Source organism: Ostrinia furnacalis, unplaced genomic scaffold (assembly GCF_004193835.3).
Source record: "Ostrinia furnacalis isolate ACB-3 unplaced genomic scaffold, ASM419383v2 OfSCF7552, whole genome shotgun sequence".
Lineage (NCBI taxonomy): Eukaryota > Metazoa > Arthropoda > Insecta > Lepidoptera > Crambidae > Ostrinia > Ostrinia furnacalis.
This window is the reverse complement of record NW_021137791.1, coordinates 114,372-142,371: the sequence shown is the minus strand read 5'-3', so window position 1 is coordinate 142,371 and position 28,000 is coordinate 114,372. Positions and strand designations below refer to the sequence as shown.

Sequence of the window (28,000 nt, the reverse complement as noted above, 5' to 3'; positions counted from 1 at the left end):
GGTTGCTCGCAGTATTTTGACGACCATCTGACGGTTGTCTATGGTGGAAGTGGCCATTTTTTTTCTGAAAAAGTGGGAAGTGGGGAAGGGAAAAAAGGTGATACATGTCAAATTTTTCAAGGCTGCACTGTGATGATTCCATTTTTTTAGCAACGTGATAACGATTGCAACAAATAATTCAGTTTTCTACGCAGAACGTAACCAGTTTCAAGTGTTTGGATGTGAAATAAGTGTGCTCGAGCGGTAATCGGCGCCGCACATAACCAAGACTGGTAACAAGTCACAACAAAGGTTTCCGATTTGCTCAAGATGGGTTATTATTGCACGGTACCACAATGCACATCGCTCGCCGGCAAGACGAAAAACGTGAAGTTTCACCGATTTCCGCGCGATGAGAACATGGCTGATAAATGGAATCTAATTCTGAAGCGCGGCAAACCTTACACGAAGTATTCCAAAGTTTGCAGTCTCCACTTCACCCAGGCAGATTATAACGTCACAACTATGGGTAAGACTAAAGGTATTTGGGTTTTTCCATCTGGTTATAGCATTTGCAGTCATCCGGACCCATATCATCCCTGGCGATGACTCACCGCGCACGAGTTTTATTTGTTTGGCGCATTATTTTTTTTGTTTTTTCAGCCGAAATTGGCTGAAAAACGTCATGTAGCCCAGCGAAAGACGCGCAAATTGACTTTACTCAACTTTGGGCAACAAAAAAAAGTTTTGCAACATATTTTTTCAGCCTAAAAGATCATTTTTTGCAATACACAAAAACCAATTGGTATCTTATTAGAGAATTCATTTATTCTTCAAATTAGAATAATGAATTCTAATAGAATAAATGTACGATAAGGAAATTCATCAAAATCACATGCTCCAATGTCACGAAGACAAATTAACATGGTAATGTAAGTTTTCCAACGAAGTGCATTTGTGAGAGAACAATGCATTTTAATTTCGCAGTAAATACCAGAGAAACTTCTAGTAAGAATATTTTGTTGTTGTTAGAATCACTAATGCACTTTTCCTATTGGAATATAATCTCTACAAGTTAACACGGTATAATCAAAAGCCTCTACCACTTGTGATTATTAATTAACTAGCTTTTACCCGCGGCTTCTCTTGTGTGAAATTTAGTTTGTCACAGATCGTCATACATTATAGCCTATATGTTATTCTGGGTTATAAACAATGATACTGTAAAGTTTTAACAAAATCTGTTCAGTAGTTTTTGTGTGAAAGAGTAACAAACATCCAGACCAGGGTTCGAAAATATCCGATATTTATTATAAATATTAAAATATCGGATATTTATGATATATATCAGATATATATCAACTTTGATATATATCAGATATACAGGGTGTTTGGCGCATCGTGTGCCAAAATGATTTGGCGGATAGAATGGATCATTTCCTATATTTTAAGCCCCCATAACACGTTCCATGCCAGGCGGCTACTTTTATATTAATTTTTGGTAATTTCACCAAAATACCCAAATCGCATCATTTAATTTCAATTTAAAAAAAAACTACTAGGTGTAGCCTCAAAATAAATATTTTTTGAAGTTTTTACCTGCTTTGAACTTATTATAAAGTAAAAAAAAGGTTCAAAATTCAAAATTTGAATATCAGTCCGAGTAGAGTCAATGCACTAATTTAAGGAATTTGTGAAGTTGTTGTTATTATTTAAACAAGATTAGTATACCGTTTGAATGGGGATAGACTAGAAAAGTTTTGATAAAATCCGAAGATCGCTATCTCTTTTATTTTTTTTATTATAGCCATGTAAACTTAATTGTTCAGTCCATTTTTAACTTTTCGGAAAACTTCAAAGCTGAATTTAAAAAAAAACTAGATGATATTTGCCAGTAAATTTAGATTTGATGCAACCCTACATCAATGCACGTAAAAACAAAANAAATTACTAAAAAACTTAATATAAAAGTAGCCGCCTGACATGGAACGTGTTATGGGGGCTGAAAATATAGGAAATGACCCATTCTATCCGCCAAATCATTTTGGCACACGATGCGCCAAACACCCTGTATATCAACTTTGATATATATCAATTTTGTATGAAAGCTATACTATTATTTTATTGTATTATTTATGAATACCATTGCATATGTGTTACATAAACATGTTTTTAATGTTTTTAAAACTTAAAATCAGACAAATAAAGCAAAAACATAAAATATTCTTTTAAATACGGCAAAATCAATTAAAAAAAATAAAAATCTTTGTCAAAAAGTACAAATACAGCAACAATTTTTAAAAGTTGATATATATCATCAAAACCGGCTTGATATATATCCAATATATATCTTGATATATATCCCTTGATATATATCCTCGAACCCAGATCCAGACATCCAAACTTTCGCATTTATAATATAAGTAGGATATTAAAATTCTTAGGCTGAGTTGCATCATCTAACTTTAACCATAACTANAACAAAATATTTACTTTGAGGCTATGCCTAGTAGTTTTTTTAAAATCGAAATTAAATGATACGATTTGGGTATTTTGGTGAAATTACTAAAAAAAATCATATAAAAGTAGCCGCCTGGCATGGAACGTGTTATGGGGGCTGAAAATATAGGAAATGACCCATTCTATCCGCCAAATAATTTTGGCACACGATGCGCCAAACACCCTGTATATCAACTTTGATATATATCAAGTTTGTATGAAAGTCATACTATTATTTTATTGTATTATTCGTGAATACTGTTGCATATGTGTTACATTAACATGTTTTTAATGTTTTTAAAACTTAAAATCAGACAAATAAAGCAAAAACATAAAATATTCTTTTAAATACGGCAAAATCAATTAAAAAAAATAAAAATCTTTGTCAAAAAGTACAAATACAGCAACAATTTTTAAAAGTTGATATATATCATCAAAACCGGCTTGATATATATCCAATATATATCTTGATATATATCCCTTGATATATATCCTCGAACCCAGATCCAGACATCCAAACTTTCGCATTTATAATATAAGTAGGATATTAAAATTCTTAGGCTGAGTTGCATCATCTAACTTTAACCATAACTATAATGATAACCGGTGTTTTTTTATGGAGTTTGGCAGGTTTTAGACATTTGCTAAAGTTATAGAAAGATGATATTATTATAGCCAGCGATAGGGAAAGATGGAAAATGTTGGAGGAGGCTTTTACCCAAGTGGGGCCACAATCAAGAGAAATACCAACATTAATTAAATAAGACTGTTTAACTGTGGATTTTAAAGTGTGCTATTATTTCCAAATAAATAAATTTTGAATTTTGAAAGCTTTAATAAATATGATAAAAAAGAAAGATGATGCAACCCAGCCTTACTCTTATAATCTTAAAAAATACAAACATTTGCTAAATCTATTTTAGTTAAAATATGTTTTGTCTTATTCTTGTCAATTTCAAATTGTAAATAATGACAGAGACAAAACATATTTTGACTAAATTGGATTTTACAAATATTTGTATTTTTTTAATGGGGATTAGATTACAGTAAAAAATCTTTCCAATCTGCACACTATAACTGGTGGGTAAAATATTTGATTTATTTTTTTTGCCAAAAATGCCTTAAGTAGTCACTAAGTCCGCTACAGTCTTGTAAATAATTACAGTAGCCTTAGGTTCCAATGACAGTTTAACTTTTCCTCAGGAAAAACTTGACTTTCACTGTATAGATGTTAAATATGGTCAAGCTGTAGATCCTGGCTACACAGGAGTTGCAGAAGTAGAAAGTCCTGTATTTACCTTTAACTTTTTGACTACTTTGGGTGCCATGAACTATTTGTGTACCAGACATTATAATGCCATATTAGATTTTTTTTTATAAATAAATATTATTGTACATAGCATACACCCAAAATGCATCTTCAAAGACAGAAATTGACAGAAAATAAAGTTTAAAATATGGTGGGAACTATATTCCCACTGCCGTAAAAGGGTTAACTGGAGTTAAATGCCATATGGCATTAAGTTCGCCTTTTGTACCCAATTCAATATGCAAATAAGTTTTAGATAAACAAATGATCAACAGTTTCTCTGAATTAGTTTGTGTATAAATATGTTAATATTTTTATGGGTCATTCCATAAAAATCTGTATATTTTCGACGTCATTTTGTCCGTATCTTTTTTAAGATGCTTTTGAATACTTTATTAGTGTAAATTATAGTTTATTGATTAATTATGTTATGTCTAAAAGGGCCAGTCACTTTATGCTTTATTTTAGGAGAAATTATAATTTTCAATTTTTTCATACTACATTACTCCTATATGACTTCTAATAAAGTATAAAACTTATAACCTTAACATTTATAGATAAGTTAATATACATAATGTAGTTGTTTTGTTATTATCACTATATAAAAAACATCATTCCCTAACTAGTAATTTAGTCCCAAGTGCCGTTTAAAGCTAGGGCCTGACGCTCTAGGGACTGACGATTTGGAGTAAAACTTAACACAAATGCAGATTAACTTTATATTATAAGATGCTTAATACGATGTGCCGTAAATAGCCAAAAAACCACACGTAAATACTAATTAAATTATATACAATTTCTTATTGTAATCAATAAAGCTACTCAACTAGGGACTGACGAAGTGACGACTGGATTAACACATTTTTCCGCAACAACTGGCACGTTTGCACTAATTAAAAAAACGGCTACCGCAAAGCCAGTATGGTCTGAGGATAACTTCGTATCGTACTTTAAACTCAACTAAATGTCATTCACTCTAAATACATATTAAAGCGCAAAATTATAAAATCAGCCCGTGGCGAGGGAATGACGCTAAAAGCTGTAGACTCTTTATCAACTAAAGAAAATCAAATTATTGTTTATTGAAACCGCAAAATATTAATAGAATTTGGTTTAATATACATTTAAATAGATTATTCGTTTATTAAAACAAAGGATAAAGTTGATGTTTTTATAAATGTGGGTCCCAAAACACAAACTTTTGGAGTACGGACATGCCTAGGGAATGACGTTTTGGGTCATTCAAAAGGAATTTAAGATATTTTAAAAACAGTTTCAAAAAATATAAATGGGTGATGAATAAAGCACATTGCGAGCTGTTATTTAACAATTTTGGAATAAAATATTAACAAATATTTCATGTGAAATGTGGCGCGGACTAAGAGTTGACATATTTTTGTGGAATGACCCTTATATTTTATCATCCTATCCTATTAAATGATGCACTCTGCCAAAACAAAACTTACATAACTGCTTCATAATCTTTTATCTTTTAATCCAAGTAATTAATTATGGTGTATCATGGTGGACTTGAACCTCAGTCTTCTGCTGTAATCGTTCGTTCTTCTTTTGTTGATGGCGATGAACTTATGTTTTTACGCCACTGTGGGCATACTCTTCCGCCAATGTCACGTGCGTAGGTTTATCGCTCGATAGCGAAATCGAAATGGCAAACCCCCTAGAAAAGTCGCTTATGTGACAATGTCAATTCCGAAATCCCTTCATTCCGACTTTTTTTATTTATTTTTTTTATCTACAACGAGGAAGCTCTTGGCCTGTATCGCACCTGATGGTAAGTGACGATTAGGCCGAAGGTGGAAGCGAGCTTCACCCGGAATCCTCAACCACGGAGGAACTGGCTATCTTACCTCTAACTGCCGGAACACAACAATGCTGTTAACATTGCAAATGGAGGATTTGATTTGGCCTACACTCCTAACTTGGCCAGACAGGTTGGGGAGGCCTGATGTTCGCGATTGTCCCTTACGCCCCTATTCTCAAATATTACTATGAGGTCTCACAGTGTGTGGGTGACACACAAACCAATCACATAGCTCTATTCAACGCTGTGCGTTCGATTTGCTGCTTCACTTAGGCAAGCATCGTTTGTGAATACGGGCGTTAGTCACTATCGGGCTTTTACGGGAAGATAGATAGTCCTTTTCTACCCTGGCTTAACCATTCGACAATTTGTTGTAATTCTAGAAAATGAATGATTTTAATCAGTAAAAAATTTCTGAAATTGGCCAGCTGCATAGTTGTTGCAAGATTATCATCTGATTGTTGATATCTGGTGTTGATTGACAAGAATAATAATAAATCGACATTACAACACGAATTCAAGTCAGTTATCAATATCATTCAAAAATCTAAATAAATTTATACTACAATATTATAAATGCGAAAGAAACTCTGTCTGTCTGTCTTGCTTCCACGCCTAAACCACTGAACCGATTTTAATGATATTTGGCATAGAGATAGTTTGAGTCCCGGGAAAGGACATAGCCATAGGATAGTTTTTATCCCGGTTTTTGAAACGGAAGCACGCGATTAAGTTTTTCTGTGGCAGACAAAATTCCATGCGGGCGAAGCTGCGGGCGGAAAGCTAGTATATTTTATATTAGTATGTAAGCCCTTTTAAAGGCACGTATACACGTCCCAAATACATACAGCTTGCTCTACCACCAGTTTGGGACAACATTTATGTGCTAGTGCTGAGAATAAGTGGCGGAAGAAACTCGGTCACCTTTGTCAGCCTCTTTTTCAAGATCTTGTTAATTTCACCATGCCTCAACCATAGAAGAACTAGCTATCTTATTTCCAACTGCCAAAACACAATATTGTTAACATTGTTGTTACGGCGACAGACATAGGTAAGATGGTGGTAGATAGCCAGGTGGACTTAGAATAACCTACCAAACACTCGTCAGCCTGATCATCACTGGTCTTTCTATCATGTGAGATTCAGACCAAGAGCTTTCCAAAAATCAAAAAAAAAAAAACTTATTAAAATTTACTTGCTCTTATTAAAACTAGACTAAAAACCATCCCATATTTTTCTCTGGCTTTTTAACTATCTCGATACCAAACTTAACCCAAATTGGCTCAGTGGTTTAGGTGAGAAAGGTAACAGAAATATTACTTTCGGATTTATAATATCACTCGCAGTAATTTGTACGACAGTAAAAATAAGAGCTGCCCAATTATTCAGCAAACGTAAGCGGAATTACTAAACAACATTAGCCTCTGTCCTGCAATCGGCTCTAAAAGTTTATTTATACACTAACGGACTTAGGAAGTGACTGATACTACTATCTGGGGATTCCCAACACATGCTGTAAACATATCATGAGTATGCAATGAATTAGGTCAATTTTATGCCTTTAATCTAATCAGATTTCCTGGAATTTTAGATATTTTTACAAGTCTTATGCCCGTTTTCACCATCAATCCCTTAATTTTTAAGTGCTATGGTAACACAACAGGAATTTTGTTTTCATAGGGGTCACTTAAAAATTAGGGATTGATGGTGAAAACGGGCATTAGTTCTCTAAACGGGACTTTTACCACCTCTCGTTACCACCGCTGCAACTCCTGTATAGCCAGGATTTATAGCTTGACCGTCAATAAAATCACAACCAATGAAGGTCAAGTTTTTCACGAGTTATTATGGAGTTACTAGTGACGTATGTAGAATAAGACCACACCCATTCTTTCCCGTGGATGTCGTAATAGGCGACTAAGGGACAAAATAAGCGAACATCAGGCCTCCCCAACCCGTCTGGCCAGCGTGGGGAGTGCAGGCCAAATCCTCCATTTGCCTCTGGTAAATTGGAGAGGGTCGTTCTGCAGTGGAGACTAAATGACCTGATGTCTTTCTTGTAAAGTTGGATGATGGTTTTTGACAGAGAAAGGTTGCTCAGAAGATACTAACGCCCGTATTCACAAACGATGCTTGCTTGAGCGAAGCAGCAAATCGAACGCACAGCGTTGAATAGAGCTCTGTGATTGGCTCGTGTGTCTCCCTGTGCGTCCACGCGCACTGTGAGACCTCAGTAATGTTTGTGAATACGGACGTAAATGACCTGACGACGAGTCTATTTTTATGGTTGATGATTTTTGACGGAAAAAGGTTTCTGAGGAAGATACTAATTCTCTCTAGATTTAAGGAAATTTAATGGGATATATCCCATTTCTCGTTACGGTCACTGCAACTTCTGTATAGCCAGGATCTAACAGCTTGGTCTCCAATAAAACCCTACCAGTGAAGGTTGAGTAGTTCCGAAAGATAGTTGACCATCATCATCATCATGATTTCAGCCACAGGACGTCCACTGCTGAACATAGGCCTCGCCCAGTGACTTCCACATCGCACGGTTGGTAGCGGCCTGCATCCAGCGCTTTCCTGCTACTTTTATCAGGTCGTCGGTCCACCTTGTGCAGGACACATAGCATGCAAAACTGACGGCCGTTGGGGCAGCAAGGTTCTGGAGTGGAGGCCACGTACCTGAAACCGCAGCGTGGGACGTCCACCCACAAGGTGTACCGACGACCTGACTATTTTAACCTGCAAAAAATATAATCAGAAGAATATAAAGCGATGTGACGTCACTTTTGTGCCAACTCGGAAAACCATCAAGTAGGAAATATACGCAGTATTTTTTTTTTTTTTTTTTAATTTATTATTCATTATTGAGCAATTACATATTTGATCCAAATAGCGTCCTAAATCCTTTTTAGGTTTGTCTAGACACTATTGTTCTCTATACAAATAAAAACAAACGTTTTAGTATAAGTACTTTTCCCTCTCTCATTCATAGAGGATACAGCTTGATCGATAACAAAAACTAACCACAAAACCCGGTCAAGTGTGAGTCGGAAAGTCATGAGGGATTCTGTACCATCGTGTAACCCATTACATAGAAAATTGCGACAAAGCTCAACAGTAGAGACTTGTGACGTCACGACGTGGTAAAAAGTGCACCGCGTGACGTCACGCGGAACTTCAACGCAATACAACTTCTTTGATTTTTTTTTAAAGAATATTAGCATTTTTTGCACAAATCTCGTACTAAGCTAAATATACTTGTGTCACGAGTGAGTTCACCACAATAGTCGAGCGGGTGCGGAATTCGAACCTGCGTTCCTCAGAGACGGGTAGACAGTCCGACCCCTTCACCGTTCGGCTATCGTGGCTTTCAGATTGACAAATTAATATCATAGAGATATAGAGAGATGCCAACTAATGCGCTGAGTTCGAAACTCAGTGTCGCATTATAAATTGACACAAACAAAGTAATCAAAATATGTGCTCATTATCCACTTCAGTTTCAGTACTCAACGTTCGAATAATATTTAGTACTACGCAAGCAATGTAAGCTGTTTACATTAAGACGTCTGCAGCAATGTGTTCTGTTTTTGGGCATATTGATGCGACACCGGCCCCGCCCCCTTGACACATCTCCCCTTAGTTTCTGTGATCTGTGGGTGTCCTATATTTTATGACATATTAACTGACAGACTAAAAGTTTTCAGTGTTACTTTAGGAAACCAGCCTATTGTAAAATTTTCCGTATGCGGTCGATTGACGTCCAGCTCAAAACGTGTAATTTGAAAAAGTATTACAATTACTGTTTTTATTAAAAATAACAAACATTTCACATACATTTCGCGATAAACTAACCACATTTGACATCACGAATAATCGAGCTGGTTTTCCCAACACATCATCGCTGCCTTTCCTGTTTGTTTTTGTGATTTCACCGTGCCTATGTTGTTATGTCATAAAAGCAAATTAAAAAGCTATGTGAACCCTTTATACGGTAGTGGGAATATACTTCCCACCTTGTCTTGAGGTCCAAAAATAATGGAAAATTTGATTGTTATAAGGATTAGGAGAACTTTCTGTCATTTCTCTTATTAATCACAAAGGTGACTGATGCCCGTTTTCACCATCAATCCCTAATTTTTAAGTGACCCCTTTGAAAAAAAAATTACTGATGTGTTACTTCTTAAGATGTATACCTTAAAGGGGATTCCCAATGCGTTATTGGCGACCCTTCCTTCACAGAGTCACATGATTGCAAGTGTAATAAGTCTCTATATCAGTTGGATTATATTAATTCAGTGAACTGCTCCTGAATCGAATGTACCTACTACTACTATTTCTATTTATTTATATTAACCGGCAGACAGTGGTGACTGAGTTTGTTGCGGCGCTTCTTCTCAGCACTTGCCAAATGTTGGTCTCGAAGCGCTGGTAGGGTAAAAAGATTATGAGACATGTAGAGGCTCCTTAAGAGCAAAATGACGATTTGTAAGAACTATTTATTAGTCCAAACAAATAAAGAAATTTTGACTTTGACTTTGAATTTACTAGATTTCCGCTCGCGGCTTCGCCCACGTGGAATTTTGTCTGTATCATTTTAAGTCTTCTTCAACCAATCTCAAAGAATTTGGCCTGAAATTTTGATAACAGGACGTCCCTGAATGGCTTTAAGGAAATAATGGTAGACTGCATTTCCGCAGCTTAAAAACTTATAAAACTCATTTATTTATGCAAGTAGGCTTTAAAAAGCACTTTTACACGTCCCAGTATTAACCCTACCACTGCTTCGGGACAATAAATGGGCCAGTGCTGAGAAGAAGCAGCGCAAGAAACTCAGCCACTATTGGCGCTTAGCGGTATATACGCTTGGCGGTTGCACTGCCGTGCACCCAAATATCTTCGTTGTGTGCGATTGTTTACGGGTGAAGTATTTATACGTATGAGGAAACAAACAGTTTAGCAATTTATCAATAAATAAATAAATAATAAATAAATAAATATCTTTTGACATTTTACACTGCGCCTCTAGCCCCAAACTAAGCAAAGCTTGTACTATGGATACTAGACAGCGATCGAAACGGGGAAATTTATCGAAGCAAATTGTTCTTAAACAATTATTTGGAACAATCATTAAATTGTTTAGGTTTTTCATCGTATTCATTGACTAAATTATCTTTGGACATTGAGTTTGCGCCATCTAAACTAAGCAAGGTTTGTACTATGCGTACAAGAAACGGATATAAACTTACACACAATTTCTTTTCTTTTGGAAATACAGCCTTGGCCAAAAGTATTGAGCACCCCCTAAATACTGCTTATACATGATAACTATAAAAGATACTCAAAGATATTTGATAAAAACCTTTCCTTGACAGGTTTTGAAACATAAACTCACGGCACAACGTGCAATAAAACACGTTTCGAGATGTTTAGCTATGATACTGTAGTATTGTTAGTCTTTGAAAAATCATAAAAAAACTTCTTCCGACCTCGCTGCTGAGTTATCAGCTGAAATTAATACGCCAATTTCTGCAAGAACAACTCGCAGAAGACTCCAAGAAGCTGGGCTTAAGGGCTATACAGCCAGAAAGAAGCCATGGCTCTCAGAAAAGACCAAAACAGCTCGTTACGAGTAGGCTTTAAAATACCAAACTTTCACTGAGGAAGATTTGAAAAACATTGTGTGGTCAGATGAATCAAACTTTGAGGTAAGTTAGCCAATATCATGTAATAACAATACGCGACAATAATATTATAAAACTATATTTGTAAAAATAAATATTGGACCGAAAAACACTTAACAAAATTTCGTTACTTTACAGATTGTTGGCACACCTGGTGTGACATTTGTCCGTCGTCGAGTAGACGAAGAATTTACCCCGGAGTGTGTGGTACCTACCGTCAAACGCGGCGGCGGCAGTGTGATGGTCTGGGGGTGCATGAGCGCCGCAGGAGTTGGGGAAATGTTTGTGTGTGAAGGACGCATGGACTCTACAAAGTACATAAACGCTCTTGAATCCGCACTTCTGCCCTCGTTTACAACACTTTTTGGTGACATCAACATGAAGAGCGTCAAATTCCAGCAGGATAACGCACCTTGTCACAAAGCTGACCGAAAGATGGCTTGGTTTAGTGACAATAACATCGAGCTGCTTGAATGGCCTGCCCAGTCACCAGACCTGAACCTCATCGAGCATTTGTGTGGTCTATTGAAGCGCAAGGTCCGGCGCCATTCAATAATAACAAAAGAAGACCTAAAACATCGCTTGCGAGAAGAGTGGAACGCTTTAACATGTGACGATTGTAATAAATTAGTACAATCTTTACCAAAAAGAATTTCTGCAGTAATTAAGGCGAAGGGTGGTCCAACAAAGTATTATTTTTTTGTTGTAAATAAACAATATAAAACTGTTAAAAACTGTTTTGATTCAGACACATGTATAATTCCTTCAAAATTAATAAATAACATGGGTGCTCAATACTTTTGGCCAAGGCTGTACATACATTATTATACGTAAAAACTCCCAGACTAATGTAAACAGATATGTAACGGACAAATCTTTGTACTGTACGGGAATCAAACCCGCGAACTCTGCCTTAGTAGTCTGGTACGCGAATCACTACACAAGACGGTCGTATGGTGAATCATGGAATTGAATCCGCTGAAGTTAATTTCAAGATATTTAATCATCAATTCAAAAAGAATTGGAAAAGATAGTTAATAAGGTAAAGAATCCGCAGAAACGCTAAAATCAAGTGGGCGGGGCACGTAGCTCGTAAAGCTGATGGCCGCTGGGGCAGAAAAGTTCTCGAGTGGCGACCACGAGCCGGAAAACGTAGTGTGGGCAGGCCTCCCACTAGGTGGACCGACGATCTGGTGAAGGTCGCGGGAGGTGCCTGGATGCGGGCGGCGCAGGACCGGTCTTGGTGGAAAACCTTCGGGGAGGCCTTTGTCCAGCAGTGGACGTCTTTCGGCTGAAACGAACGATCGTAGATCTAATCAGTAGGAAGGATCGCATCGCTTGCACGTAACTATTATAATATACTGGTATATACTAGTTAGGCCGCTAAAACTTTTCCAGCAAACTCAATATGCGCCGAAAGACATTTGACCTATTGTCATTGTGATGCAATGTCGTTGGTCTTGTATTCACGTAGAATATCCGCAAAATGTACAGCCGCCGCTTCCTTTCGCGAACAAGCTTCTTGGCAGAATTCATTAATTTATTTAGCCTTTTGCGCTGAAAAATAGCCTCAAAGTCACTCGATTTAACGGTACTATTCCCACCTCTCCATTGCCAGCTGACCACAGACCACAGAAACTAAAGGGAGACGTGACAAGGGGGCGGGGCCTGTGTCGCAGCAATATGCCCAATAACGGAACACAGCTGCAGACGTCATAATGTAAACAGTTTACATTGCTGGCTTAGTACTAATGATTATTCGAACGTTGAGTACTGATACCGCAGTGGATAATGAGCACATAATTATTTTGATTAGTACGTGTCAATTTCAAATGCGAAACTGAGTTTCGAACTCAGCGCGTTACTGGAGCCACATAAAGAGCCGGACAGATCTATACGATTTGTCTTTTCGAGCACTTTATTTGGCCTGCAGTAATTAAGTGTGTATTCAGTTTTTTAAACTATTAATTTATTTATAATTAAAGTGTTCCTGTGTTTCCAGGGCAATGGAAGACCCTCAGCAAAGACGCGGTCCCATCACAGAACCTGCCCAAACTGAACGCTGATGGCACAGTCATGGTGATCAGGAAAAGCCGCACCGTCAAGTATAGGGAGAGCAAAAAGGATGATATCATGTGAGTATACATCATCTATTCATATACAGGGTGTTAGGTAAATGGGTATATGAGCCGACACTAGCCCATGTTAACATGGTTATAAATGGTATGGTGAAGTCAGAAATTTGATATCATTATATTTTTTTAAATTTTCATACAAAATAAATTTTATAAAATCCGATTTGTATGAAAAATAAAATAATTAAAATGAAGATATCAATTTTCTAACTTCACCATACCATTTATAACCATGTTAACATGGGCTAGTGTCGGCTCACATACCCATTTACCTAACACCCTGTAGAGCCAGAGTTTTTTTCCCATAAAGTTAATATACCTACCTAGCGGAACGAATAGAGCAACAAAGAACTGAGCTAGCGAGATGTCACTAGCAGCAACGTGATTTTAGGGTTGCCAGGTCCAAAAACACAAAAGCCGGACTCTGTGCTTGACAAGCCAATATTTGGCCGGACAAGACCGTAAAAAACCAAACACCTGGCAACCCTATGCGTGATGCAGTCTCTGTCACGTCAAACAGAACCGTTTTTACAACTATTTGTCAGTTCAGAGGCACTTAGTGGCACGCTGTGGCAAATTTGAACTCTGAGATATTTTCAGATTGTACGCGAGTGAAATCGTGGATGTTTATGAGAAATTGCGCTTCAGAAACGTGGTGACTGGTTCAATGATTGATTTATTGTGCAAAACAGTGAAATAATCCTGACACTGACAGACAAATCATATCCAGTGTCATCCAAAATCGGTATCGTTTGACAGCTCGTGGCTGTTGCTCTATTCCGAAGGAATATTGACTTTATGGTTTTTTCCTGTATTAAATAAGAAATAAAGGTGACTAATTTTCTTCCGCCTTATATTATTCTTCTCAGCACTAGCCCATATGTTGTCCCGAAGTGGTGGTAGGGCAAGCTATATTGGGACGTGTATGTGCCCTGAAAAAGGCCTACCTACATACTAATCATTTCAATTTAAATTTCTACTATTAGGAGTCGCATCTGAAAATAAACTCAAATTATTATTTTTTTCACTTATCTATTATAAATGCGAAAGTAACTCTGTCTGTCTGTGTCGCTTTCACGCCTAAACCAATGAACTGATTTTGACGAAATTTGGCATAGATATAGTTTGAGTATCGGGAAAGGACATAGGAATTAGGACAGTTTTTATCCCGTTTTTTGAAACAGGGACGCGTGCGATAAAGTTTTTCTGTCTCAGACAAAATTCCACGTGGGCGGAAAGCTAGTTTAAAATACTACAGAAACGTGAAAATTTCATTGTGGAGGTCATTGGGGGAGGCCTATGTTCAGCAGTGGACGTCCTGTGGCTGAAATGATGATGATGATGTGAAAAGTTCAGATCTTATTCAACCCAAAATCGCGTGATTCCGCGAGTAAAAGATAGCCAAATCAAACGTCCACTGAAATCAGTAGCGCAGACAATTTTAGCAATACACAATCACCGTTTGATGTTATCAGCAATAATAACATTTATTATCAAGATAATAATGAACTTTGAACTCAGATAATGACGTCATAGACTGAAGAGCGTAGCAGACTAGAGTTATCGAATCGTAGAAAGTCGTACGCTTCCCTAAATAATGATAAATAATAATAGTTTTATTATTTGGCACAAGACTGTGAACTGTTTGTATACCTATCCTACTTCCTGCTAATATTGTAAATGCGAAAGTAACTCTGTCTGTCTTGCTTTCACGCCTAAACCACTGAACCGATTTTGATGAAATTTAGCATAGAGATAGTTTGAGTCCCGGGAAAGAACATAGGATAGTTTTTATCCCGGTTTTTGAAACAGGGCCGCGCGCGATAAAGTTTTTCTATGACTCATGACAGACAAAATACCACGCGCGCGAAGCCCCGTTTTACCCCTTAAAGGTTGAATTTTGCAAAATCCCGTCTTAGTGAGCACCTACTTTCTAAAAGGAACCCCCATGCAAAATTTGAGACTCCTAGCACTTGTAGTTTCATTCAGTGAGTCATTCAATCAGTGTCCTTTCGCTTTTTATTAATTTATTTATGTTTTTTTCCAGCGATAAGTCGGATAAGTGGTCACTGCCACACCACCACCACGCATTAACGCAAGACGCGGCAGTCAACAGCGGAGAAATGGCAGACGTTAATGTAAGTACACCCTCGTTATTTATACATCATCATCATTTCATGCTCAGAGTTTCCCTGCCTGATCGAATCAGAAATGAGGAAATCTTTTCTTAAAGGTTTTAAACCTTTGTTTGTCACCCGTCATCCGCTTTGCAATGGAGGGAAGTCGAACCTTAACTTCGAACTCCTCCTATGTTCTTCTGATTAATTTCGTTGCGGGTCCACCGTCCAATGACAGTTTAACTTTCCCCCGGGACAAACTTGACCTTCATTGGTTGGTTTTTTGTGGCGGTCAAGCTGTAGATCCTGGCTACACAGGATTTGCAGTGGTGGGAACGAGAGGTGGGAATAGTCTCGTAAATGAGGAGATCCGCAGGAGAACCAAAGTAACCGACATAGCTCGCAGAATTGCTAAAATCAAGTGGCAGTGGGCGGGGCACATAGCTCGTAGAGACGATGGCCGTTGGGGCAGGAAAGTTCTCGAGTGGCGACCACGGGCTGGAAGACGTTGCGTGGGCAGGCCTCCTACTAGGCGGACCGACGATCTGGTAAAGGTCGCGGGAAGAGCCTGGGGAACCGTTCATTGCGGAAAACCTTGGGGTAGGCCTTTGTCCAGCAGTGGACGTCATTTGGCTGAAACGAACGAACATCATTTCAGCCATAGGACGTCCACTGCTGAACATAGGCCTCCCCCAATGATTTCCACATCGCACGGTTGGTAGCGGCCTGCATCCAGCGCCTTCCTGCTACCTTTATGATGTCGTCGGTCCACCTTGTGGGTGGACGTCTCACGCTGCGTTTTCCGGTACGCGGCCTCCACTTCAGAACCTTGCTGCCGCATCGGCCGTCAGTTCTGCGAACTATGTGCCCTGCCCATTGCCACTTCAGCTTGCTAATCCGTCGGGCTATGTCAGCGACTGTAATTCGTTTACGGATCTCCTCATTTCTGATTCGATTACCTAAAAAACTCATTTCTTTATGCTAGTAGGCTTTTAAAAAGCACTTTAACACGTCCCAGTGTTAACCCTACCACTGCTTCGGGACAATAAATGGGCCAGTGCTGAGAAGAAGCAGCGCAAGAAACTCAGTCACTATTAATCTTTTCTTTTTAACCAACTCAAAAAAGAGGAAGTTTTCAGTTTGCTAGTTCGATAGTGAAAAGATAGCGTTTAAATTTGTATGGAAACAGCTGAGCGTGACGTCACGTCACCAACACGTGCTCACTGCGTGTTGTCACGAGATTTTCGCGCGTATTCACAAACATTACTATGAGGTCTCACAGTGCGCGTGGACGCACAGGGTGACACACGAACCAATATCAGCTCTATTCAACGCTGTGCGTTCACTTAAGCAAGCATCGTTTGTGAATACGGGCGTTTGAATATTTATACAATCTGCCCGACAAACTAAGGCCGTTTTCTACATTTAATCTTCGAGAAAAAACCCATAAGTGGGGTGAAATTTCAACCCTCTCTGGTAGTTGTTTTTTAGAAGTTATATTAACTTTTTCGAACTTCAATGATACTAATCAGGTTGCCACTCTTTCTACCTGTTAGAGTATTTTTTTAAGTCCATGTGACAAACTCAATGACGGGACTATTCCCACCTCTCGTTCCCACCGCTGCAACTCCTGTGTAGCCAGGATCTACAGCTTGACCGCCGATAACCCAACCAGTAAAGGTCAAGTTTGTCCCGGGGAAAGTTAAACTGTCATTCATTGGACCCGCAACGACATTAATCAGAAGAACATAGGAGGAGTTCGAAGTTAAGGTTCGAATTCCTCTATTGCAAAGCGGATGACAGGTGAGAATAAACGGTCTGGTGAAGGTCTCGGGAGATGCCTGGATGCGAGCAGCGCAGGACCAGTCTTTGTGGAAATCCTTGGGGGAGGCCTTTGTCCAGCAGTGGACGTCTTTCGGCTGAAATGAACGAACGAGCAGTGGAATAAACCTGGTCCATTTACTAAAATTTAATTTAATTTAAACGATTCATTTAGTTTTTGCAGTCATGCATCGAGCGAGTGACTAACACGTGCTGTTTTGTCTCTATGTACATTACCTGTGCGTTTTCCTTGTAGACATTTTTTTACTTTATACGAAATTCACAAAAACATGCTTTACATAATATACTTGTAGATTCGTGTGTTAAACACTTGCACCTTATGTGACTGTCTTTGATGCTATTATGCTACTACATAATATTATAAATGCGAAAGTTTGGATGTCTGGATGTTTGTTACTTTTTCACGCAAAAACTACTGATCGGATCTTGTTGAAACTTTACAGTATTATTGTTTATATCCCACAATAACATATGCTTCGCGCTCGACTTGGCGGGGGCACTGCCGTGCCCCCAGATAGGCTATAATTTATGACGATCTGTGACAAACTAAATTTCACGCAGGTGAAGCCGCGGGCAAAAGCTAGTTATGCTATAAGTTTGGCGTAGGGTTTCTCAAACTTTCGGCTCACAACCCCTGTTTAAGTTTCCAGGTGACAGGGAACCCCTTAAAACTAGCTATTTAAAAACAAGAAAATAATGAAATTGACTATTAAAAAAATAAGGCTTTAATTTGAATACATTGCCAAAGAAATTAATGTCTTTTTAATATTAATGTGCAGAAACAAGCACTGTTTCTTCTCGCGAATGGAGAATAACGCCCGTATTCACAAACGATGCTTAAGTGAAGCGGCAAATGGAACGCACAGCGTTGAATAGAGCTCTGTAATTGGTTCGCGTGTCACCCTGTGCGTCCACGCGCACTGTGAGACCTCATAGTAATGCATATGAATATGGGCGTAAATGTGTAATTTGAATTTTGTGTAAGAACCAAATAAATGTTTTACTTTCTTCTTTCCTAAATGACCTGATGATTATGGTGTCTGTCAACTACCCCTACATATCCGTTCACTGCTGAACATAGGCCTCCCCCAATGACTTCCACAATGGCCGGTTGGTGGCGGCCTGCATCCAGCGCCTTCCCGCTACCTTTACGAGGTCGTCGGTCCACCTTGTGGGTGGAAGTCCTACGCTGCGCTTTCCGGTACGTGGCTTCCACTCCAGAACCTTGCTGCCCCATCGGCTAAAGGATAAAGGCTGTCACCAAGGTTATTGCACAGCATCTTACATATTTTTATCTTGTAATGTAATATGTTAGTAACATATTTTATTTCCATTCATGATATTTGACACGAGAAAAGTAAATCGCAATTTTGTAAGATTTCAATAATTCAAATGCAAAATATCTTTAAGTTTTGACCTCAGAATAACTTTGTATTGTTTGGATTTATTTTGCGATTTTTTTTATCTTATGACATGCATGTGTATGTATGTACTTTGAATATAGTTGTAGTTTGAAATAGTCCGTCAGTTAACTTATCAAAAAACACTCGACACGTATTTTTCACTTTTTCAAACTAATTAAAATTTAAAGAGAGAAAGCGCGTAAGTTCAAAGTAGAAGCACGTGACGCCAAGGCGTGGTTAAAAGTGTAGCACTTTGTGACGTCACGCGTAACTTCAACGCACTATAACTTGATTGACAAATAAAAACATACATGTCCAATATTTTTTGATAAAATAATTGATGGACTAAAAGTTTTTTTTAGGAAACTAGGCTATTATAATGTTATAAACATAATAAATATAGATTTAGTATTTGAATAATAATTAAACACTCTATTGTTACAGCTAGCCTACCGTCTTCAGACACTAAGCGCGATCGCCCACACGATATCCCCACAACAGCCCCCAATGCCGCACAATGCGCCCCATCACCCCAAGCCAAAGAAACAGGACGCCATCATGCAAACTGACCCTGTGCAATCCGAAGAAGATGATACACAAGGCTTTGAAGACAAGCCTTTAGAAGTAGACTACCAGAACTACAAAGAACAGAGCCAATACGCAAAAGATACGTATCAAAAAGACGCATTCCCAAAAGATACGTATCAGAAAGACGCGTTCCCAAAAGATACGTATCAGAAAGACCCGTTCCCAAAAGATACGTATCAGAAAGACCCGTTCCCAAAAGATACGTATCAGAAAGACGCGTTCCCAAAAGATACGTTCCACAAAGATACAGAGAAATACGACACGCCTAAAGACTACACCAAAACCGAAGATGATTACATACCTCAAACGAACGAGGAATACAACAATGAAGCTGAAAAATACGCGCTAGAAAGAAAATCGCACAACGGGTACGAAAAACCTTTAGAATCGTACCCCAAATCGATGGAATCGTACCCGAAAATGGATTTGTACCCGACGTTCAGTGATAAAGGGTACAGCAACCGTCCGGATGCGTGGTACCAGAACGGATATCCGGATAGCGTGGATATACTAAGGAATCAACAGCAGAATCTTCAAATGTTGCAGGAACAACACAGGGTTACTGAGAATCAGAACTTCTTCAATGAGAATCATATAAAACAAGAGATAGATATAAATGTCGAGGAAGACAAGTTTTTGTACGAGCGGACTAAGGACCAATTGGGTGAGACATTTTCTATTTATCTTTTATACAGGGTGTCTCAAAATTAGCACGTCACACTGACACTTTCTCAAAAAGTAACTTCCGCAGAATGTCACTTTTGCAAAAGGTCACAATCGCAGAATGTCATTCACATTTTCGAAAAGATACAGGAAAAAAATTGTTAATGACATTTTGCGAAAGTTTCTTTTTGAGAAAGTGACCAAATTTTTCGCGATGACATTCTGCGAATATGACGTTCTGCGTCAAAACCTTTTTATAGATGACCTACATCGGTCAACTATATGGTTTCCATCATTTCAAAAATCGGAACCAGCGTTCCGGTATTGACGGTGGCGCCTCCCTATCAATGTCACGGGAGGGACAGTTCACTGTATTGTGTCTAAAGTCCGGTCGCCGAGCACGTATAATTTCGTCCAATGACCCCAAGCTACCCATCCTTATCGCGACTGTGCGACGGGCGGCCGCAGGAGTGTGCGAGCGCGACAGCAATATAATTACGCGCGAGAGATAAGGACGGGTAGCTTGGGGTCATTGGACGAAATTCTACGTGCTCGTCGACCGGACTTTATAACTCGCTACAAACATGGTTGTTTCTCTTTCAGATGCGAATTCCCTATACGCCTCGCGGCGTCTGCGAGAAGCGAGGATAGCGGAACATCTTACGCATCACGTCAAGCAGGAGCCCGAAGCTGGTGAGTGATCGTAATCTAGACTAGGCCCTACTAGGTGGACCGACGATCTGGTGAAGGTCGCGGGAACCTAGATGCGGGTAGCGCAGGACCGTTTGTGGAAAACCTTGGGGGAGGCCTTTGTCCAGCAGTGGACGTCCTGTGGCTGAAATGATGATGATGATGAAAGTAAATATAGTTAGTCTGGTCGCAGAGCACGTAGAATTTTGTCCAATGACCCCAAGCTACCCATCCTTATCGCTCGCGCGTAATTATATTGCTGTCGCGACTGTGCGACGCGCGCCCGCAGTGAGTGTGGTGCGAGCGCGACAGCAACATAATTACGCGCGAGCGATAAGGATGGGTAGCTTGGGGTCATTGTACGAAATTCTACGTGCTCAGGGACCGGACTATAGTCACTGTGTTTCTATTTGTTAGTTTTTAAATTAGCAACATTGCATGCCGTGGCAGCCTTTAAGACAACACTTTGTTCTAAGCACTTTTAGTTATAGTAATTCATTTCCATGTATGCGTGTTTATTTGTTGGTTGTCCTAATAAATAAAATCAATGAATACGTAATGTATTGTACCATTGTTTAGTCGGCCGTTTGGTGTAATGATTCGAAATGGACTACTATTCCGGAGGTAGCGGGTTCGATTCCCGCACAGTACAAACATTTGTGTTCATGAACATATTTGTTTGTATTGGACTGGGTGTTTTCTATGTATAATAAGTATGTATTTACAAAAAAAAAGTATTTAAGTATGTTTATATCCGTTGTCTAGTACCCATAGTACAAGCTTTGCTTAGTTTGGGACTAGAAGCGCAGTGTTAAATGTCCAAGGATATTTATTTATATTTTTTTATTGTGTTGTTGCAGGCTGTGATAACGTAATGCAGCCGCAAGGCAGCCCATACTTTCCCAGCAATGGGCACAATAACGTCACTGGTGAGTTATTAATTTTCTTTTTCCTTCGTAATGGCACCTGAAGGGAAAATTTTATTAAAAAAGAAAGAGAAAAAATGTTTATTTGGCACCATTACATCCACTTTTAGGTAACTCGAGTTATCAAATCGAGTTGACACATCACTATACAGGGTGACTTTGAAATCGTTGGCATTCTTTTAAAATAAGGCTCTATCACATCAATTTTAATTTTAATCTTATTTCGATGTATTAAGTGTTATTTGGCAACTAAATGTATAGGTTAAAGTTTAGTTAACTGTAAAATAGTTTTAAACTCTTTTTAAGAGCACACTAATACAAATAGTAAAAACAATGACAAAAAATCTCATTGGATTTGTCTCATATTTGGGGAATGCACTATGTATCACGAGTATTATATTAAAAGGACGCCAACGATTTCAAAGTCACCCTGTATAGTAGGTTCCTGCTGTGTTTATATATGGCTTCAACACCTTATATTAAAATGCTTATAGTCTGGTCTGCGAGCACGTAGAATTTTGTCGCGCTCGCACACTCACTGCGGGCGCGCGTCGCACAGTCGCGACAGCAATATAATTACGCGCGAGCGATAAGGATGGGTAGCTTGGGGTCATTGGACAAAATTCTACGTGCTCACAGACCGGGCTTTAGTTTGAATGTGTTCATTATCCACTGCGGTATCAGTAGGTAGGTACTCAACGTTCGAATAATATTTAGTTCTACGCTAGCAATGTAAACTGTTTATGACGTCTGCAGCTGTGTTCTGTTTTTGGGCATATTGCTGCCACACTGGCCCCGCCCCCTTTTCACGTTTTCCTTTAGTTTCAGTGATCTGTGGGTTTAATAATTGCAGAGTAAATACAAATGAGTAGGTCATCTTCATAGAAACGCACCGAGCGCGGTTTGTATGTGAGCGCGCCAATACGTATGCGGCGCGCACGCACACACTGACAAAATTTAGCGGGGATTAGCGGGGAGTTGCCCCGAATTTTGTCAGTGTGTGCGGTCGCGCCGCGCCGTACTAAATAAATTGAAGATGACCTACTCATTTGTATTTACTTATACTTATTTACTTGTTAATATTTTCCTTATTTTGTTTTGACCCTAGAATGGGGTGGAGGGTTAATAACCTGAGATACAGGATTTTCCTAATTCAGGCATTAGCCCGCCATAGTCCTACTGAGAGACCAACTATATTGTGTACGTACCAAACCTGCTTACATTGTAATACTGCGAGATTATTATTTTTTTGTCCTACCTTCATTGTACCTAGTTTTTTAAGTGTACCTATTGCACTGTAAATTGACTATGGTGAGAATAAAGTTATTTATCTATATATATAAAAATGAAACCCGTTTTCCGTTGTCACGACATGACATGAAAACGGCTTGACCGATTTGGCTGATTTTTTTTTTGTAGTTTTCTAATACTCTGTATAAGGTTTTTACGGAAAAAAATATAAAGAAAATCTCTACGCTACGGCGGTACGAAGTTCGCCGGGTCAGCTAGTTATTATTATTTATTACTTTGATAATTGTTTGATTTGTTTTTGAATGGTGAATGTATGTCCGCAGGCGGTTACTACGGCGAAGCACGACTCGGGCCTGAGCTTCTCATCGCCAAGCAGAACGCGCTCGCGGCGCACCCGCAACTCTGTGAGTCTTGTTGAATAGAATACAAAAGAAAATCTATAAAATTTATAGGTTTTCTTTTATAATATAAATACAGGGTGGAATTTTGTAATGCCACCTGGAGGGAAAGTACTCTTAATACTGTAGATAGAAAAAAATTCTCAAAGAAAACATTCCTTTATTTTTGAAAAGAAATAGAATTGCATGCAAAGATTTTCGAATTTTTTTCGAAAATTCTCTACCATACCATACAATTTCCTGTACATATTTAAAATAATTTAAGATTTCATGGTTTTCCTTTCATTTGATTTATCAAGTTTGTTAGAGAGATTTAATCCTTATACTTAACCCTAACGATCGATGTAATAAAAATACAGGGTGTAATTTTTAGCAGATTTTAGTTGGTTCGATTCCCGGGTGTGGCAAGCAAATTATTGGAAATCTTTGATTGCAATTCTATTTCTTTTCAAAAATAAAGGAATGTTTCCTTTGAGAAAAAAATTCTATCTACAATATTAAGAGTACTTTCCCTCCAGGTGGCATTAAAAAATTCCACCCTGATACAGGGTGTTAGGTAAATGGGTATATGAGCCGACACTAGCCCATGTTAACATGGTCATATAAATGGTATGGTGAAGTCAGAAATTTGATATCATTTTAATTTTTTAAATTTTCATACAAAATAACTTTTATAAAATCCGATTGACAAATTGACATGTCAATTTCCGAGCAGTCGAATCACCCGGCAAGCGGAAGGTCGTGGGTTCGAGTCCCGCCGTAGGCAATTATATATTTCAAGATGTTTATTTAAAATTTAGTTTGAGAAGCGACTCTAATCGCTAAGAGTTTTTAATAACAGAAGAACACCTTTATTTGTCACGACATACAAAAAAAATGACTTTAAAAATTAAACTGACTCCAAAAAAGTACACTAAAAAGTAGAAAAATAATTATTTTTACATTATTTATTTAATTAGGACAATAATTATGACCATGATTGATATTTTTGGAGTCTACCCTATCCTACCCTATCAATATTTTATTTATGATGATGCTGATGATTTTATTTATTTATTGCCAAATTCTCATTCCCAGGGCAGAACACAATGAAGAGACCGTTCTTCTACAGCGAGAGTCCGCACTACAACAGCCCACACTTACTGCAGCGGTATGAGGTAAATATCCACAAGTTTACGTCCCACTGCTGGGCATACGGGACTTCCCACCTCTCGTTCCCACCGCTGCAACTCCTGTGTGGCCAGGATCTACAGCTTGACCGCCAATAACACAACCAGTGAAGGCCAAGTTTGTCCCGGGGAAAGTTAAACTGTCATTGGACCCGCAACGAAATATCAGAAGAACAGGAGTTTGAAGTTAAGCTTCGACTTCCGTCCAGTTCAAAGTTAGCAAGTTAACTTTTGAATAACTTAAAAAAATGGATTTGGATATTTGACAACTTTTTTTAAAGACTTCATTGTGATCTTAATAACTTAATTGATTTTAAATTAAGATTTTTGGCGGTGGAATTTACAAAAAAAAATTAAAAATTTGTTTTAATTGAGTTGGCAAAATAGTGACGCCATCGGCTTCTGACGTGTCGCATACTAAATGTATGACAACTAATTCCGTTCTGATGCGTCACGACACAATACGTTAAACAAATATAAATCCACCTTTAGTATCCAGTCTTCTACAGGGTGTTAGGTAAATGGGTATATGAGCCGACACCAGCCATATAAATGGTATGGTGAAGTCAGAAAATTGATATCTTCATTTTAATTATTTAAATTTTCATACAAATCGGTATTTATAAAATTTATTTTGTATGAAAATTAAAAAAATAAAATGATGATATCAAATTTCTGACTTCACCATACCATTTATATGACCATGTTAACATGGGCTAGTGTCGGCTCATTATACCCATTTACCTAACACCCTGTATATTAAAAAACTCAAAGGTGACTCACTGACATAGTGATCTATCAACGCACAGCCCAAACCACTGGACGGATCGGGCTGAAATTTGGCATGCAGTGGGTCTAGACAAAGTGCAAATTATAATCGCAAAGCAGTCGAAAAGTGGTCGAAAAGCCCCTTTTTTGTATGTAGTTTTGACGGATTCGATTTTCGATTCGATCAAAAAGTGCGTTTTGTCTAGGGGGGCAGGTAGATGTTATGACGTAGGCATCCGCTAAGAAAGGATTTTACGAAACTCCGCTCCCTAAGGGGGTAAAACGGGATCCACGCGTACGAAGTCGCGGCCGGCCGCTAGATTAAATACAAACTCGCTAAAAAGCTAAACTATACTTGTTTTGCAATTTTATTAAATTTTTCAATATAATTAAAAGTAATTTATTTTTGTTTTCAGGATATTTCTAGGATCCTGCAGTGACGAGAGACATTCCAAAGGTGAAATTGATATATAAATATATATTTAGCAATAAAGTAAATCTTCTAAATGACAAAATCTCTGGAGAAGTCATATTTTTATTTTATATTTATATAAAAATATTTTATCGATTAAAAATTCGATCAACCTCTGAACAAAAAATTGTATTTATTGCATGTTTTTTGTTACGCTGTTTAACTAAAGTTTTTATGAATTTATTTACATTGACAGCTGTCAATGTCAAAAAAATGGTTGACCCATTTTTGTTTGTTTTATTTTTTTATTTACATAAATCTATGATTTATTTATATTACTGGTTTTCTATTTTGTCTGTGATCTTGCATTACCATAGAAAACCCATTGAAGTTTTAAACTTGGTTGCTTAAAATTTGAGGATATTGTTAGATTTTAGGCAGGTTTTTTTTTAAATATTTTGCTGTTTTTTTGTTTTTCGTTTTTTCTTTATTTTTGAAGGCCGCGCCTTACTTATATTTATATTTGCCTATATTTTGGTTGTTTATATTTCAAATTTTATCGAACAAATGACCGTCGCTGTGTGACGTCACTATTTTCAAATCGTTCAGAGGTTGATCTTAAAAATTACATGCAGACGCTAAATAACAAAAGTTGGTACACTTTGAACTTTATGCTTATAGAAACAAGACTCACAAGTCTTGCTAAACATTTGTATAATTGTCGATCTTATATCCAAAGGCATAGAGTTGATTGTGAATTGACTTTGGTTTCAAGCGTTTCTAACGTACAAACTACGTATTTAAAATTTTCTATATACCTACATTTTATTTTTGTTTTCAAATCGTGTTGGAATATTTTTGCGGCTTTTTTTGCTAAAACGTTTATATTTTGTTAGGAGTGTCTACTATCTAGATAGATCTACAGATGTAGGTTTAGCAATTTAGCATCATCTTTTTTGAATCCGATTGGTTGGGTAAAATCAGTAAATTTTTATTTTCATCTTTTAATTGCCTGAATATTGCAATTTCAATTGCTTTTAGTCAGTTTTTAATTTAGTTTCGACTTTTTGTTTGTGATTTAAAAAACATATTTATAGCGCCATCTGTTGGCATCTACGCTAAACTACTTCCAAATATTGTTCACTTTTGAAATGTAGATGGCGCCTCTACCTTTAGCAAAAATATAAACGCTTTACACCGAGTCGTTTTACCATAATGTTCATATTGTTTTTCCGTTTCAAAAAGTTTAGTGTTTAAGTTGCACGATTTTTAGCACGAATTTTTTGATGTGGCAATCACCCGAGTCAAATATCGCCTACGCAGTTTTGATACTTTTCTGTAACTTTTTCGTTGTCTAAAAGAAATGTAAAAGTCAGCGACAAATAGTTCGTGACACCCAAAGTAGCCAAAAAGTCCGCAACACGTCTTTGTTACAAATTACAATGAGGGCTATCGTTTTAGCGCTCACCAGTTAGCGCCACTGTTGAGTAAGGTCCTGTCACTTGCTAGTAGCGAAGACAGTGGCACCAACTGGTGAGCGCTAAAGTGGTAGGAGGACTATCGCATTTGCACTCATCTAGATGGCGCCACTGTAGAGTAAGGTCCTGTCAACCGCCAGGGGTGCCAACTGTTAAGTATAAAAACGATAGCCTTCATTGGAATAAGGTTGTGTTGTTAACTTTTTGGCCACTTTGGGTGTCACCGACTATTTGACGCTGTATAGTTCTTGCAACTCACGAAAGCGAGTGAGCTTTACTTATGTGTGTACGTGTACATGCACATAACGATAGTGTAATGTCTATCAACACTTTAAAAACGAACAGTAGCGAGCCACCACACATGTAAAGCTCACTCGCCTTCGTGAATTGCAACAACTATACTAAAGCCCGGTCTCTGAGCACGTAAAATTTTGTCCAATGACCCCAAGCTACCCATCCTTATCGCTCGCGCGTAATTATGTTGCTGTCGCGCTCGCACACTCACTGCGGGCGCCCGTCGCACAGTCGCGACAGCAATATAATTACGCGCGAGCGATAAGGATGGGTAGCTTGGGGTCAATGGACTAAATTCTACGTGCTCAGCTGCCAGACTATAATTATATCAATTTTGCGTAGGCAAAGCAACAGTACAAAATCTAGTCTGCCGCTAGCTTGGATACCTATTGTGATAGTGTTGTGTCACTAGTCGATTGTTTGCATTGTCGATAACGTGTGGCTCACTTTAATAGGGGTGGTCGATGGTCGATATTTTTTATCTCGAGTTTGACATGAAATATTTTGTTCTGATGAATTTAATCGATTTTAAAAATTTAAAAGTTCAAAATTTCTTATTTTGTGGTA

General features: G+C 38.1%; 1 protein-coding gene across 5 annotated transcripts; it reads left to right on the top strand.

Annotated features, from left to right (window-relative positions):
- The first annotated feature begins 52 nt into the window (after positions 1 to 52).
- Positions 53 to 25,833, top strand: LOC114365069 (uncharacterized). Of its 5 annotated transcripts, none has more exons than XM_028321522.1 (10): positions 53 to 520; positions 13,302 to 13,434; positions 15,482 to 15,572; positions 19,241 to 19,493; positions 19,524 to 20,048; positions 20,651 to 20,740; positions 21,598 to 21,666; positions 23,238 to 23,318; positions 24,390 to 24,469; positions 25,666 to 25,833. In XM_028321522.1, exons 1-10 carry the CDS (start codon positions 310 to 312, stop codon positions 25,687 to 25,689), a joined length of 1,557 nt encoding a protein of 518 aa, XP_028177323.1. In that variant the 5' UTR covers positions 53 to 309; the 3' UTR covers positions 25,690 to 25,833. The 5 variants fall into 5 exon arrangements, with proteins under 5 accessions (XP_028177323.1, XP_028177324.1, XP_028177322.1 ...); XM_028321523.1 differs by having other exon boundaries at positions 19,241 to 19,553; positions 19,614 to 20,048; XM_028321521.1 differs by having other exon boundaries at positions 53 to 508; positions 19,241 to 20,048.
- Positions 25,834 to 28,000: the final 2,167 nt, after the last annotated feature.

Coding starts and splice junctions, on each gene's coding strand:
- LOC114365069 (XM_028321520.1), top strand. CDS start 310: ATGGGTTATTATTGCACGGTACCACAATGCACATCGCTCGCCGGCAAG. Junction 20,049..20,650: donor GCGGACTAAGGACCAATTGG/GTGAGACATTTT, acceptor TTTCTCTTTCAG/ATGCGAATTCCCTATACGCC. Junction 24,470..25,665: donor ACTTACTGCAGCGGTATGAG/GTAAATATCCAC, acceptor TTTTGTTTTCAG/GATATTTCTAGGATCCTGCA.